General features: G+C 37.2%; 1 protein-coding gene across 2 annotated transcripts in view; it reads right to left on the bottom strand.

The window, feature by feature from the left end:
* The window catches only part of LOC149426965 (ATP-binding cassette sub-family G member 8), a 96,324-nt gene that overhangs the window by 9,563 nt on the left and 69,675 nt on the right, over positions 1-17,086 (bottom strand). The window contains exons 2-6 of one of the 2 annotated variants that reach the window (XM_089634470.1): positions 4,574-4,714; positions 1,028-1,159; positions 775-915; positions 517-661; positions 38-276 (exon numbers count right to left, since the gene is read on the bottom strand). In XM_089634470.1, the coding sequence (XP_089490596.1) occupies positions 38-276; positions 517-661; positions 775-915; positions 1,028-1,159; positions 4,574-4,689 (773 nt within the window). In that variant the 5' untranslated portion in view covers positions 4,690-4,714. Of the gene's footprint in view, positions 1-37; positions 277-516; positions 662-774; positions 916-1,027; positions 1,160-3,142; positions 3,246-4,573; positions 4,715-17,086 lie in introns of those variants that run through there. The other variant, XM_089634479.1, reaches the window with a different exon arrangement.

Here is a 17,086-nt window from a genome sequence, read left to right as displayed (position 1 = left end):
TTAGTTTATTGTTGTTAATGAAAATGAGATGAATTACCTCTGTTCACCATCGTTTCCAAACTCGGCCATACTGTTTCTCCTGTTGTTATAGGACTGGCGGGTCCCGTAGTTCCTGGTCTCCATAGCCAGTAGGTTGGCCTCACTGACGGATTTGTTGCGCGTGGAGGTCCATTGCTGCTGAGATTGCTGCGTCTGCTGCTGGTTGGAGTGGTTGGACTGGCCCGGCCCTGCCCTGATGCCCGCCTGATGCATCGCTACCAAGGGAATGCTGGAACCCTACAAAAGGTAGAGATGTTAGTTAAGTCGGGATATGGTAGAAGAAATAGAAATGTGTCTTGATGATTGAAGACATTCATTAGTGCGTAGTTAGTTCGCCACTGGCTTATTGTGAGTGAACCATTTGAGCACATTTCAAAACTGTTAATTGAGAAATATTATAATGGATTCTTTTGGAAGTTGCACAGAAATAATATAGTACAACATTATTTACATGAATTATTGACGTTGGGAGCTTACCGGATAAGATGGCTGAAGGTTTTGTAACCGGAAATCTGGATCTGATCTATATTTTCTGTTATATTTGTATTGCTGGGAGGTTTCATTGTCTGAACTATCATATCCAGATGAGTTTTCCCTATTTCCTCGGCTTACCCTGGACACTCTACAATATATAAAAACAATTAAAAAATAAATAAATTTGCGAGTAATATTATTCAATAGATTAATGCTCATAATAAAAATAAAACTAAATCATTATGTGAATATTTTGCTTACCTGGGAACTGGCTTCATTTCACTTCCAATGGAAGTCTTAGCTCGAGGAGTGCCAGACCTTTGGGAGCCATTGTGATTTGGAGGGAAGACTCGGGGGAGGCCAAATTTTAGATACGTGTACATGTTAGACCCCAGAGCCGATCTGTATAGTAATTAAAAAGAATTTAGTGAATATATTAAATATGAATTGCGCAGTTGGTTGTAATATATACTTCGTCGAAAATAAAGAAATACGTCAAGTAGGGTTGACTTACTTGGGGCCATATCGAGGATGTGACAGTATGGACTGCACTGTGGTGTCTCTTAACTGGAAGTTCCCGTAAGGAAGGGGACTCTTGTCAGTGCTGCCCAAAGCACTGTCTGTAAAGTCTGAATTCAGATTTTGCCTGGAAATAGTTAAAACATCATTAATAAAATGTAAGGATCAGATTTTTAAAATATTGGAACGATTTTAAATGTTGGCGAAGATCAAAATTAATAAATAACGAGGATGTATTGATTCCTAACAAATTTGCACGATATAAAAATAAAAACATATGGACAACGTAAGACATTTAAAGAAACTAATAATGTTACGAAAGAATCGTTTTAATACGATTTGGTGAAAGTGTGACATTTAAAAAAAAATTAAAAGAGATGTCGATGTCACCGTGATTCAGTATCAATTTTAGTATTTCATGCAATTGAATTATCAATTTTCGTATTTCGAACTATTCGATTTTCGTATTTTGAAATCGTTAATCAGATTATAAAAATATTTGGTTGGTATAATGGTTGCAAATAATTTTTTTGTATTTAAATATATGTAATTAATAAATAAATATTTATCTTGAGTTAGTTGACATCATTTTATGTGTGCTAATAATTTACAAACTTAAATATAATATAGTAAATATCTCGGAATCACACTCAGATACACTTGTATACAATACCTATGTGGAAACCTGTAAATGGTTTATTTATTGTAACTCAATTATTATTATGTTGTTATTATTGTAAACTGTTGGTATCCCAAATAAAATAAAAATAAAATAATTTACAGACAAAAAATACAGAGAATATTATTAAATCAAACTAAAGAAATTATTTAAATTCCATACAAATTCCATTCAGTTCTACACAAATTCCATATAAATTACATCCTATTTCATTCAATTCCAAAAACATTCAAATAAATTCTATATTATTCCATTCAATTCCATACAAATTTCGTTAGATTATAGAATCAATTTCGTTCATTTCCGTTCAACTCCGTTAATTTCCATACCAATTCAGTTCAATTTCATTGAATTTCACTACCGCTTCCATTCGATTCTATTACATTCAATTCCATTCAATTTGGGAGGTGGGTTTGGGTCCCGCCGCCCCAGAAACCATTTATTGGATAACCAACACTTCTGCCATAGGTCAACCCAAGTGTTAGCAGGGATTCCCCGGTTCATCGGGTGAGGTGCGTTCAAGATAGGGATGCCCACCGGCTGCGTGGTGTGTCAGATCGAGAGAGGCTGGTTTGGGAAAACCCTTTGACATCTCCAACTAGTCTCTCGACCCATGGCTTTGCGCCGCAGTGGGAGGGATATGTTCGTCACTCCTGGACACATTGATCCCTAGATTCCTACCCATTCCTCATACCTTTTACCTTCACAGAACTTCCTCTCCTTCCTTACCTTAAAAAAAACCGCCCTCGCAGCATCTCAAAAGATGACATAGGCCCTGAGGAAAACAATGTCCCTCAAGGCCTCCTATGTGGGGTTAATGTAAAAAAATTGATTCATTTCATCCGATCCAATTCTATTCAATTTCATGATATTCCTTTCAATTCCATTCAAATTCCGTTCAATTCCATTTCACTCAAATACACTTAATTCTATTTGAATCAATACATATAAAGATAGGCTTATCTTCAGCCCATCACTGATTTTTTTATAACATGATAGGACGTGGAGTGTATTTTTTTTTATTTGTGTTTGAATGTATAAGTTTCTCTGGGATTGTAGAAAAATAATTTCATGCGTATAATATTTTATTTGAAATAGGTATCCTTTGGTGTTTGTAAAATATTTACGTAGGTAAATAGGAATGTCGGTGGTTGTGAAGGCATCTTTACAAGAGATATTGCTTACTCCTTTATTAAGAGTGGCTATACTAGTTTGAAACTTAAATAACTGTATGGCACATTTGTATGGAAATGCGTTTACATGAGTGAGATAGATAAGGGTGCTCTAGTGACCTGCAGATGGACCAGGCGTGCAGGAAGGGGTTGAAGGGCACGGAGTAGCGCCGGTCCGCTCCAGGCCGCCTCAACACATACGCGACATGGTGTGGTGAGTGATCAGGGTGTGTAAGATATATAAAGGTGCTCTAGTGACCTGTAGATGGACCAGGCGTGCAGTTCCTCGGACTGCATGGCGCGGAGGTCGTGCAGGAAGGGTTTGGAGGGCACGGAGTAGCGCCGCTCCACTCAAGGCCGCCTCAATACAAACATGATATGGTGAGTGAGATAGTTAAGGGTGCTCTAGTGACCTGCAGATGGACCAGATGTGCAAGTCTTCGGACTGGATGGCGTGGGGGTCGTGATGGAAGGTTTGGGGGGCTTCGCTCCAAGCCGCCCCGTCACTGACATCACATGGTGTGGTGAGTTATCAGGGTGAGTGAGATAGAAAAGGGTGCTCTAGTGACCTGTAGATGGACCAGATGTGAAGGTCCTCGGAGTGGATGGCGTGGGGGTCGTGATGGAAGGTTTGGGGGGCTTCGCTCCAAGCCGCCCCGTCACTGACATCACATGGTGTGGTGAGTTATCAGGGTGAGTGAGATAGAAAAGGGTGCTCTAGTGACCTGTAGATGGACCAGATGTGAAGGTCCTCGGAGTGGATGGCGCGGGGGGTCGTGATGGAAGGTTTGGAGAGCACAGAGTAGCGCCGCTTCGCTCCAGACCGCCCCGACACAGACATGGTGTGGTGAGTGATCAGGGTGAGTGAGATAGATAAGGGTGCTCTAGTGACCTGTAGATGGACCAGGCGTGCAAGTCCTCGGACTGCATGGCGCGGGGTCGTGCAGGAAGGGGTTGGAGGGCACGGAGTAGCGCCGCTCAGCTCCAGGCCGCCCCGAGACAGACATGGTGTGGTGAGTGACCAGGGTGAGTGAGATAGATAAGGGTGCTCTAGTGACCTGTAGATGGACCAGGCGTGCAAGTCCTCGGACTGCATGGCGCGGGGTCGTGCAGGAAGGGGTTGGAGGGCACGGAGTAGCGCCGCTCCGCTCCAGGCCGCCCCGACACAGACATGGTGTGGTGAGTGATCAGGGTGAGTGAGATAGATAAGGGTGCTCTAGTGACCTGTAGATGGACCAGGCGTGCAAGTCCTCGGACTGCATGGCGCGGGGTCGTGCAGGAAGGGGTTGGAGGGCACGGAGTAGCGCCGCTCAGCTCCAGGCCGCCCCGAGACAGACATGGTGTGGTGAGTGACCAGGGTGAGTGAGATAGATAAGGGTGCTCTAGTGACCTGTAGATGGACCAGGCGTGCAAGTCCTCGGACTGCATGGCGCGGGGTCGTGCAGGAAGGGGTTGGAGGGCACGGAGTAGCGCCGCTCCGCTCCAGGCCGCCCCGACACAGACATGGTGTGGTGAGTGATCAGGGTGAGTGAGATAGATAAGGGTGCTCTAGTGACCTGTAGATGGACCAGGCGTGCAGGAAGGGGTTGGAGGGCACGGAGTAGTGCCGATTCGCTCCAGGCCGCCCCGACACAGACATGGTGTGGTGAGTGATCAGGGTGAGTGAGATAGATAAGGGTGCTCTAGTGACCTGTAGATGGACCAGGCGTGCAGGTCCTCGGACTGCATGGCGCGGGGGTCGTGCAGGAAGGGGTTGGAGGGCACGGAGTAGCGCCGCTCCGCTCCCGGCCGCCCCGACACCGACATGACGCCTACCTCCGACCTCCTACCTCTGTACAACCAAACCAAACCGGTCACATTAGCTACTTGTTACATTTGTACAATGCGATGCTATTAATAAAATGCGAAATATCAACATACAGGCACACAGACTCTTCTAGTATTCAAGTAAAATATTATAAATAATCTTAGAAACATTTAAATATATTTGAAAAGGAAACAATATTAGTATGATTTTCAATTTTAAAATTTCGTGAAATACTTTATCGAGCAAAATTTTCTTCAGTGTGTAGGATTGCTTTATTTGATACAACTGTATATTCTACAGGGCAGAGTTAAATTAATTGTACTAAATATGTGTATAAATTATTACAAAGTATCGTCATTGGAAATAATAAAAGTAATTATGTGGTGCAAAAGTGATAGAAGCGATAGCAGCAGAGATATAGGTAAGAAAGGGGGAAGGGAAACATGAGGGTCGTACCTGTAACACGTTAAGTACTGGGTTCTATCAACGGATTTCTTAAATTAAAGAAATATTCTATTTATGGGGCCGTCAATTAAAAAGGTCAAAATGTAAAATATATACAGACGGGTTCAGGGCCGGCCCTGTACCAAACGGCGCTTGGGCAAGTTAAATTTTGGCGCACCTTTTCAAAACCGGTACACACTTAGGTATGTGATCACTGTAATCAATAATATTCGATTTACATTTTTATGAAATTTATATAATCTCAGGGGCGAGGGTGTTGGGGCTGTTTTGCGGACTGCTCCAATTACGCCCGCCTTGGTCCGGCCCTGGACTTGTTTCTACTTTACAAAATACATACACAAAGTAGTCACAGAAACATATTTCAAAATCCCCAATCGACCAAACCGGTGTCGTTATAATTTCAATATTTTCCCATCAAATTATCACATCAGTGTGGTTGGTTAACGTCGCAAGCTTTCAAGGCCTTACACATTTCCTTCGCTTATTCATTCATAGCGCACAACAGATAAAATATTAACCAATGTAGTTCGCAAAATTAACTTTAAATTCATAGTTTCCTAACAGACAGTCGGTACTCGGTAATCGCCAATTCGGTTATAATATTTGCCTAAAGCCTAAAGCAAAGCAACCGTGACTAAATTGACAGTAGGCCAATTGTAGCTAAAACTGAGGCTCCGCCCGGGGCAAACTCACAGTTTAAAAGCCTATTTATTTACACTACAAATATAGCCGAGTAAAATGCAAATATATAATAACCTACGACAAAAATGCTGTTTGATGGCCTCAATAGATTTAGATAGATTAGAGATGTGTATAACCATGTTATCCATTCATTCAAATGATAACTTAATTAATATAAATATTTATTAATAAAGTTTTAAAAGAATTCTGTAATTTATCGACCATTCACCGTTAATATCTTCATAATATACAAACTCAGCCCGCGTATGTTTGCGCTCGCAAAACTCGTAAAGTAATCGTCTGATATCACTGAAAAATTCTAAGTTTGTTCTTATCAGTGCTTCTGAGTGTTTAGATGAACAGTAGAAAAGTCGGGACGCCCGAGGAAACTTAACGTAATATCGAATAATGAACATTTAAATTAAAGCAAATAAAATTATAATTAAATAATAAAATCACGACCACAGGTGGCTATTGATATCACTGGGTATTTATGAATTCTATCAATTGTGGACGTTGTGTTGTTGACTGCGTGTGCAGTCAGCAACCATTCGCTGGAGAGCTTCTTCCAACGATTTCGATATTCGAACAGACATTGGTATTTCATTCCAAAGTTTTGTTGAGGAATAGCTGTAACTACCGTCAAACACAGCAGTTCGATGTCTGAGGAGAACAAGTGTACGGTGTCTTTGACGTGTATTGTGCATATGAGAGTCCACTGAAGATTGACAAACAGATGGAATTGAAACAGAGGGAATTTTAAAAGTTTGAAATTCGTTCGAACGAAAAAGGGAAATAGTAGTTATAATAATATGTACTCAAAAAGTTTAAACAATCTCATTAATAAGACGTCTAATAAATTACCTTTTTTGTAGATATCCTTCCAAATCCACGTCTTCACAAAATTTGCCGACGAATGTTCTTTAGCCATGAAAATTTTTGCACCTTTCCTTCCACATCTTCCACTACTCTTTTTATGATCAACTTTAGCAGTTATTGCAACTTTATCACGGGTCTGAGGAATGCCGTTTTATAATTCTATACAATACATACTTTCAGGATCTTATAATCCACTTGAGTAATTTTAGCACCTTTTTGTTCGTTACTCGTCATTTTGTATCCCATGGTATCAGCAAAACATACAGCCACACTTGTAAAGATGCTATCTTATTCATTAGAGGATTAGAGGTAAGTGGTACAAGGTATTTCGCTGAAGAAAAACAGATAATCTCCGTTCTTGTAATAGTAAATTATTAATCTTATAAGGTCTATCACAGAGGTACGTACATATTCGGTGATTTTAAAGTAGGTTGATAAAAAAAATCAAACTCCCTCCATATTCGAAGTGAAAATAACAGCACACAGTAATAATTTATTTGGCTACGTTTGTCCGAATTGATCTGATCAAAGAAATTTTCTGATCTCGTTCTAGATCTCCCGGCTATTAGCAATTTAGACGGACCGTTCTCCCACAGTAGGCATAATCAAAATATTGAATACCTAAATAGAATTAGATAAAAAGATATTAGACACTTTGTTTAAAAATCATATAAAAATATTTTACGAATGAAGTTTTCTGTTTTTAGTGCATTCACTTCCACCACAGTGAGTCAATTATTATGCAAATTCAGAGCATGTCGCGCATAGGCACACTCAATTGTTCAACTTCAACTGTTGTTAACCATAAGCAGTTTAACGTTATGACTTGTGACGTTGTGACTACACACAATACCAAGTAGGCTTTTTTTTTAACAAGTGACCCCGAGTTGGCAGTACCCATCAACCCATCATACAGTTAAATATGTTACTGTAATATTATCGTCTATCAGTACATGTCAAAATATAAATAACACAGGCAATTTTAAGCACATTATGCTCATTCACCAATACATCAAAATTCAAAATATCAAAATGTACAATGTCTCACCAGACATTGTACATTTTGATATAGACGTGTCAAAAAATAAATAACACGTACAATTTTAAGCAGCATCATGCTCATTGGTGAGACATTGTATATTTTGATATAGACATTTCAAAATATAAATAACACGTACAATTTTAAGCAACATTCATCATGCTCATTGGTGACACACTATACATTTTGATTTAGACTGGTGAGCTGGTGGATTCAATTTGTTTGCCTTAAGTTATAAGTTGTCTGTAGTCTAAAATTTATATTTCAAATCATCGACACTGTCTTCAGAAACACACGCACAAACTAACTGCACACAAATATGAACATGCACAGATTAGAGTGACATCTTTCAGGAGTTGATATCTTCTATTTATCCTCAGATCAATTTACCATATATACACTAGGTTAATAACGAACTCCTTTCCGTGTATAAAGTGTTTAAGTTATTTTTCGCTTTTTATTTTCATTAAGTTGTTTTTTGTTGTGATGGGTTTTTCTGTCTTTTTTTGTGTCTCTTTTATCATAATTTTAAGATTTCCGTATTATTTTACACAGTTTAATTTAAAATTATCTACATAATTGTGTATATATTTTAAATTATTTTTCTCTCAATTCCACTACCAAAATTATGTTTTTCTTCTTTTATTAAATGTATATTTTTATACAAATGTATTTTATGCAGATATTTCACTGGTTCATGCAACCCAGTATGCCGTTGTGCATTTGGTTGATTTTTTTTACAAAAATGTCGCTATTAAATCATCCAAACATGCATGATTATTGTTCTTAAATTCACGTGGTCTACGTTCTATAGCTGTGCTAAACTTGAACCAGCTGTCGCATAAAGTTTCATTTTTTACACTTGCGGAGAGTGAAACAAATCCCCGTTCAAAATTTTAGGTAAAACTTTCATGTATGACAAGGAAAATACTTTTATTTATGAAAAATTAAGCCCACTTTATATTTTTCCTTCCAAGAATCGTGAAAATGTGGCCTATTATTTGCAAGGGACTGAGGAACCGGACTAGGTACAGAACAGAAGTGCCCCAAAGATAGCTTTTCAGTGGCCGGGAGATCTTTCAATCGCTGGAGGTTTACGTAATGGCATTTAATCAATCGTCAATATTGACGATTAGGCGATTTGTACGAGATTATAATTGAAGTTTTGTCAAACTCATCTTTTTATAAAAACCTTCGCGTTTTTTTAAACTTTAATGGTAAATAACAATAATATTATGGAAATCGATTAAACCTTCGCACTTTTTTTTAATAAAAGGTAATGTTTTCAAGATACAATACCCAACTGTAATTACTTATACTCCGGATAATTTATTTTTATGAGACAAAACAATGTTCTTGGAATCTGATGGGAACAAAATGAAACAATGACATTGAACTTCTGATGAAGAAATGAAGACGTAATACATCATTTGTTAGAGTGAGATGATATCCCAGCTGTACCGAGGCTTATATTTTTTTAACTTAATAGATTATTTATTTGTGTGGACCTATAATTGTGAAGAGGCAGAATGAGTAATAATAAAATAATAATTACACAAACTTTTAAGGTTTACCTAAATATCTCTTATTTGCTTTATTTTATCATTTTTGATGCTAGTTTGGCAATTGGGGAGAAAAAAAATCATCAATACCGTTATACACAGCGTCCGGAAAGTCGTAGTACGAGCGGAAAACTGGTGAATCTACATCACTTAAAGAACTCTAAAAAATTTGATCATTTGGATTTTTTAAAATCTCTTTTCGGAAACAATGTTTTATAAGATAAAATAAATGATAGAAATGCTTTTTTTTAAATGTTTTCTTCTAAATATTTAAACTTCTGGCTCGATTTACTCGAAAACGAAAGCTCAAATAAAACATGTTATACCACAAAATCAGCTCGAAAATACGATTCACCAGTTTTCCGCTTGTATTACGAGTTTCTGGACAAGGCGTATATATAATTTAACCCGCCAAGAGATTACTAGCAGTACCTTCAGCTATACAACAGACTTCAATTGGGGATACCACAGTCTCACTGGCTCCAGACGGTTGAGTAGTTAGAACTTTTGTGCGGTTTTCACATAAAAAGAGGTTTCATAAATGATTTGAATGAAAGAGAGAAATTTAAATGATTTTAGGATAATGCAATGTAGGAGCAAGCAGAATTTGACTATCTCTAGATAAAATATATTTCTAGATGAAAATGACTATATATATTTAAAAAAAAAAAGAAGATTTTGGAGAGTATCAGTTTCCGATATGTTCGAAACACCAACACAAGAATAAGGAGGAAGTGTCTTACTTGGCACCTCAAAAGTCAACCTTATCATACATATTAATATATACGAATAAATTTATATGTTCTGAAGTATTTATTTTTGATTGAGTTTTCCATTCATGATAAACGCAGGACTGACTTGTGCGGGCGCAATTGGAGCACTCCGCTCCGGGCGTCAACATGCCAAGAACCCAAGGCGCTGATAATAATCTAACACCTTACACAGCGCCCTTTCCAGCGTCAGGACCTGTATGTGTCAGGTCCGGCCCTGGATAAACGAAATATGTTTTATGATGTGTGGCACGGAGTTATCTAACGGAGACATTAGTAATAATATTATTATAACCGATGAACTGAGATGATGAAAGGAAAACTCACATGCGGCTTGGAGTCTAACCACTTTTAAATTATTGTTGTTTATGAAATCGGTAAGAAATTGTTTTCATTTAAATAATAATGACTTATGCCAATAAAACAGGTAAATAATTATACTATTAATGATTTGACGATTGTTTCCGATGCAAATGCATAATTTCTCAGAATTGATTTCTCAATGGAGCGTAGACTCAGTGTAGAGAATTGTCAGTAATGCATTCTGTAAAATCATATTATGTCTCTAATTTACAGAAGTCATTGTAGTCAAGTAAATTGCAGTCAGCGTTGCCTCTAATTTATCGACGTGGTTACGATGACGTAACTCGTCAATATAATGGGCTATACGCTATACCTTATATCAGGGGTCTCCAAACTACGGCCCGCGGGCCGTATCCGGCCCGCCAGTGTCTTCCATCCGGCCCGCGACATCTAATGACCAGTGTCATCAAGGACCCGCGACAGCTAATGGCTAGGACCTTACTCAGAAGGGGCGAAAACTCCGCGAATTTTTTCGTGCGAATAAATAAATATGCTCGTTGGCGAGGTACTTGGCACCAATAAATTGCGTCCTGGTCCACAAGTATCGCGCGTATATATCAAGAGGAATTTTTTGAAAATTTTTTATTTGATTCGCAATGATATCAAGGTCTGAGAAACGAGTATCAAAAAATCTCTTCAAAGCTACGTTATCTAAAGCTATATTTTCATCCCTGAAAATTCTATTGTCTACCCCCCCCCCTCCCTAGGACAGAAAATATGGGTGTCTAGAAATTAAAACGGTTTTGGCCCTCCGAACTCACTTGAGTAGTCAATGTGGCCCTCCGGCTGAAAAGTTTGGAGACCCCTGCCTTATATTATAATATACTATAAACAGACAGTTCGTATACAAATTTTAAACAATCTTTAACATTTTGAGGATGACTTAATCAGATGGATTGGTTTTTTAGACAAAAATCTAGGAAATATCTTTGCAAAATTTAGCACGAACTGCCGTTATTTATCGATTAAAATATTGCAATAAGTGGAACAAAATGCAATCATTTTTCAACTTTTTTTGCAGTGATGAACCCATCCGCAAATTTTATAGAATATACAAAAACAAAACGGGTTCTCACAAAGCTAGAAAAAATCTGTGAATAAACTGGCGTTAAATAGATTTCGAAACATGTTACAAAAATATACTCTCTGTGTTATTCCGTCTCTCGGTTTAAGCCTGAGACAGACCACGCTATAAGTGTGCTATATTTCCATGGCTTAGCCTATTTCAGCATATCGCTCAACATACATTCCCATTTGTAGTCGTAGTATATGGCGAGCGATATGCTGAGACCAAGCCATGATGCGTATTGCGTAATGTGTCGCCTACTTTAAGTACATCGGGGCAATTTGATGAAATATTATACTAATAACTAGCCGTACCCCGCCACGCGTTGTGGTGGCTCAGTCTGTCTGTGCAGATTGATAGAGTAACAGTAGTGCGTGTTGCTTTTACATCCAACATATGGCGCTTTAAAAAAGCTGTTTTTATCTTTCGCAGATGACATCTATATAATATATTCGCGTATTCCAATGTAACGTTGTGTCAAAAATTCAAAGCAATCTGTGAAGAACTTTCGGAGATTTAAGATTTTGAACAAACGAACAATTATATTTTTTTATATAGATAGAAGATAGATAGTTTCATAGAATCAAAATATTCTTGAATGTAGATTGAAATTTGCCTATAGATAACCGAAAGGTTGAGCTGCATTTATGAAACTTTGCTCGTACACTCTTCTTGGCAATATAAATAAAGATCTGCAGAGTTCGCCCAAATTGGTGGAACATCCCTCTAGTGGGAGGAGGAGGTTTTTTTTTGTAAAATACACACAAAGTAGGTCGAGCGAGTTATCATTTGATAGGTGTATATACTGATAAATGAATACTCCCAGGTCGACATAATCAATATTTGGTGAGATAGAGTAGGTTTAGTTGACAAAACATAAAATAATGCAATTATTCAAGCCAAACATATTTTATTACGAATAAATTACGGTAGTAAAATTTAAATAAATTACAAATCAATTTGGGTGGACTCCGCAGATTTTCATTTATATTTCCAAGACGAATGTATGAGCAAAGTTTCTTGACGAATTTTGTCAATTATTTGGTGTATTTTGGTACTATTTTTACCTGTTGTTTTATTCTTGGTAAACTTGTCGAATTCCGCTGCTTGCAAAGGCTCTTTAAAAAACAACACTTGTATTCAACTTAAATATCTAATGGAGACAAACTATTTAAGTTGGGGATTTAAGTAACTATGCCCAAAATAGGTTTTTAGGGTGATAGTTTGGGTAGGGCCGGCCCTGAGCCAAACAGCGCCTGGCGCGAATAAAATTATGGCGCCCCTTGTCACAACTACAGAGTTTTCCAATAAGAGGTGTTATTTTGAAGAGCCCGCTATTTCGGTAGATGTTACTTTTGAAGCTGTCATTTTTTGAAATTTTTCAAGTAGAAACTACGCCATTGATAAAAATGGAGCGATACACGCTTCAACAACGCATTGAAATTATTAAAATTCACTTGAGTGAATCAAATGCAAATCATCTTGAGTGATGAGGCCCATTTACACCTCGGCGGCTTCGTCAATAAGCAAAATTGTCGCATCTGGGGCTCGGGAAACCCAAGATTAATTGTTGAAAAGCCTCTCTATCCTCAACATGTGACTGTTTGGTGCGGTTTATGGTCCGGCGGAGTCATTGGACCTTACTTTTTCTAAAATGAGGCTGGAGCAACAGTTACGGTGAATGGATTGCGCTATCGAGGGATGATTAATGATTTTTTATGGCCGGAATTGGATGGTATTGATCTGGACAACGTTAACTTTCAACAAGACGGCGCTACGTGCCACACAAGCAACGAAACCATTGATCTTTTACGATTGAATATCAAAATAACACCTCTTATTGGAAAACCCTGTAGTAGACGCCTAGGTAGGTGATCACTGTAATCAATAAAATTCGGATAGTTTATATTTTTGTGTAGCGCTGTTTTTATGAAAAATAATCTAAAATGGAGATGTGTTAGGACTGTTAGATGTTAGGTATTATCAGCGCCTTGGATATTTGGCACCCGGAGCGGACTGCTCCAATTGGGCCCGCATAGGGCTTAGGGCAAGTTTGGATTATTTTAATAATTTATACGTATTTCCTAACCTTTAAACTCAACTTTGATTGAGAAACAATTTAACTTTTTTCACACAAGTTGTTATTTCTTGCAGTAATTAAGTTGAAAACAAGTGCATTTTTTGTTACTAAGCATGCAGCGGAAATTAACAAGTTTATCTTATTCTTCATAAGGGACCAAGAAAATTTTGTGTGAAATACGGAAAATCATTAATTTTCATTTCACACTTCCAACTGAATTTTAATAAGTTGTACATTTCTCTTTTTCCAAGTAATAAAAAAATAATAAAAGAAATAATGATTGGTATTAATAGCGAGAACTCCGATACAGGTTCTAGTACTTCTTGCAAAGATGGCGTGCCTGTAACAATTGTGATAAACGTGGGGAATATTAAATCATTTCATAATTCAAGGCGTACCATCACGTCATCCATTGTAAGATGCAGCATTTCAAGGCTTACGTCATTAAGTCACCGAGAAGAATTGTGCAGTACAGATTGCTATCACCGCTGTCTGATTAGGTGTGGTCCAGTGTTTAGTGGTTACCGAAGTATGGTTTCACGAAAACCGCAGATTACCGAAGAGACTGATACAAAACAATATTACGTCACTAAGCACGTGATAAGCATAATCAAAATAATTTGTTCATAAAATATCCGTGTAAAATATTTTAATAATTGAACAATGTTTCGTATTAATCGTTGGGATACATACCTAAGTCTATTTGAGTGCCTAAACATTTACGATGAATATTTATCAAATAAATCCTTTTAGGTATTATAATACATAAGTATCAAGTTCTTAAAACAAGGGAAACACGCGGTTGAGCGACGTCATGAGGTAGATTGAAATGCACCAAGACTATATTAAAGGTCCCTATAATGACATCAATAACAGAAATCTTTGAAAATTTCGACGTTTTAAGTATACAAAAACAATTCTTATTCATCATCACAAAAAATCATTAAACCAGAGCAAAGCAATTAACTAAACTTAACAAGCTAAAATATACCTTATTTTTTTAATGATAAACTAGCACTTTTGATGTCCGGTCCGAAGGCGCGGGTTCAATTCCCGTCGGCGGGCATTTATTTTTACTCGGGAGATATTTTCAATTTGCTTAGATATTACAGGCGACTACTTATTGCTTAAAATAATTTATTGTACTTTGTGCTATGCATAAAAACCTTGTCTTATAAACATTAGTTTATAATTAAAAGAAAATAATAATATTTGACAAGTCAAAATATTTCACTAACAAATGTATAATATGTCACGACGCCATCTAGTGGAAAATTTTGCACTTACAAAGCCTTTCCTACAAAAATAAAGTTGAATGTTTGCAGGTGAAAACAATATAATAAGCAAAAATTTTAGATTGAAGTACTAGTACATAATGAATTATTTGGCGTGTTGGAAATAAGCCGACGTGGCTTAGTGGTCCAGAGCGTCTGGCCGAACATCAGAAGGCGCAGGTTCAATTCCCGTCGGCGTCATTTATTTTTACTCGGGAGATATTTTCAATTTGTATTGATATTTCAGACGACTAATTATTGTTTACAATAATTTATTAAAATATACCTTATTGTATACTCCCTTGGGACAAAGAACCTATGAATGTTTATCTATAAAGCTTTCCACCTAGTATGTATCAAACAAATTATGTCAACTAATAACTACATTGAGACCATCGAATTTTGGCTTAAGATGCCTTCAATTATTATTCAAGATTATTATTATTATTCAGAAAAATACCGTGGTACTTAAAAAAACATCGTCATAGAAGTTACTGAAAATATCCTTCCCAAACATTGAAGTTAAACAGTACAAGTCCCTGAAAACCCACCATCTAAAACCTAGTTCACCACAAGACAGGATCTTCTAATGAGGAGATATGAGTGAGGTTTTTATATTTATTTCGTACAAATGTTATTAAAATATAAAATTATGTTCCGGGTAGTATGTGACTATTCATGTGTGTTTATTAAACAGGATTATATGGAGATTAATGTTGAACTCGCCGAACGTCATAGCTGTGATGCCAAGGTCTCTTATCTATGTGAAGATATTGTGTCAGCGATTTATTAGTAGCAGACACATACCTGGACGGGTAACGAACCTTGTGCTAGCATTGTTGGTGGACGCGGTGGACTCTCTCGCTGCAGCAGCTGGCCCGGTTTCTTCACCACCTAAGATTCTTGCTGCAGAGTCTCCATCTTCTATCTTCGTCGAACGTCACAGCGGTGCTGCCAAGGTCTGTTATCTATGTGAGGATATTGTGTCAGCGCTTTATTAGCAGCAGACATATATCTGGACGGATGGCAAACCTCGTGCTAGTTTCTTCACCACCAAGCAAAGGTACTTTAAGTTTTAAATAGTTGTCTATAGATAACGTGTTTTATTTGCGCTATTCAGAGATATGAAACAGCAACGTCTGGGAACAGATGGTTTTATCACAACAGAAGTCTTCAACACTCAATACTTCAATCGATTGAACTAATTTGATGACTTTGATGGAAATTGGTCTCTATTATCTATTATTGTCGCCATAATACGCTCTCATGGCATTCTGCTATTCCTGTTTATCTTGACATGGACCATCTAATAAACGCAAACAGTCCTTATATGGGACGAATGCGCTTTGCAGTAACTGCGTGTTCCATGTTATGTGGTCAGGCTTTTTGCATTTCACCTTTACAAGAGCGCTGAAGGCTGCCTGACATACGATATTACTCATCTCGATTCTAGACGGCGCGGCACAAAGAATCCGGTACAGGAATAGTTCTTGCTGAATATATACTATTTAGGTACCGTAATATGGGGTGACTTTTAAATCGGTCGGGACTTTGATCATCCCGCTTTTTTGGTTTATTTTTAGGCAATGTGGATACAATGACGCGAAGATATGTAAATTGTAATGTAATTTTCCATTATATTTTTCCATCTTGCATGGAGTGTCTTGGTTCCACTTTATTTCGTTTTGACATTGTTTTTGTTTAAGAGGTTGTGTTTTATTATGTCTTCTATTTTCTTTTTGATTTTGTTGTGTTCTTTGTAAAAAAATAAGAAAATAACATGTAAAAGCCCAGCCGGGCGTGAATTTATAAATAAATAAAATAAGCTCAAATTTGTTGTTTTCTAGTTATGTTCAAACATATTGTCGGATAAATTGTGAAGTTTTTTTCATAAATATTTTCATATATAGAGAAATATAAATACATATTATAAATACCTCAACGATTAAAATCCGTATTTTTCAGTCATTTTATTGTTCACTGTTTTTAGTATCGTTGTTTTTTTGGGTTTATCATTGTTTTAAGATTATTAATGGTATTTCAAAATCACCCACTCCAAAAGGTGACTTTGACCACGATGTTCTTTTTGTACTGCCCAAATACATTTAAATTTGTTTTAAATACATTTCGATAGGTAGTTTAAACACGTGCCACATATAGGACATAAAATTTTTCGACACAATGTATTTGCAAACAAATTAGTTGGTAAAAAAAATT

This window comes from Hesperophylax consimilis, chromosome 1 (assembly GCF_061612785.1).
Source record: "Hesperophylax consimilis isolate HC1 chromosome 1, BYU_Hcon_1.0, whole genome shotgun sequence".
Taxonomy (NCBI): domain Eukaryota; kingdom Metazoa; phylum Arthropoda; class Insecta; order Trichoptera; family Limnephilidae; genus Hesperophylax; species Hesperophylax consimilis.
Note: the sequence above shows the minus strand (reverse complement) of the source record. Positions and strands in the feature narration are given on the sequence as shown.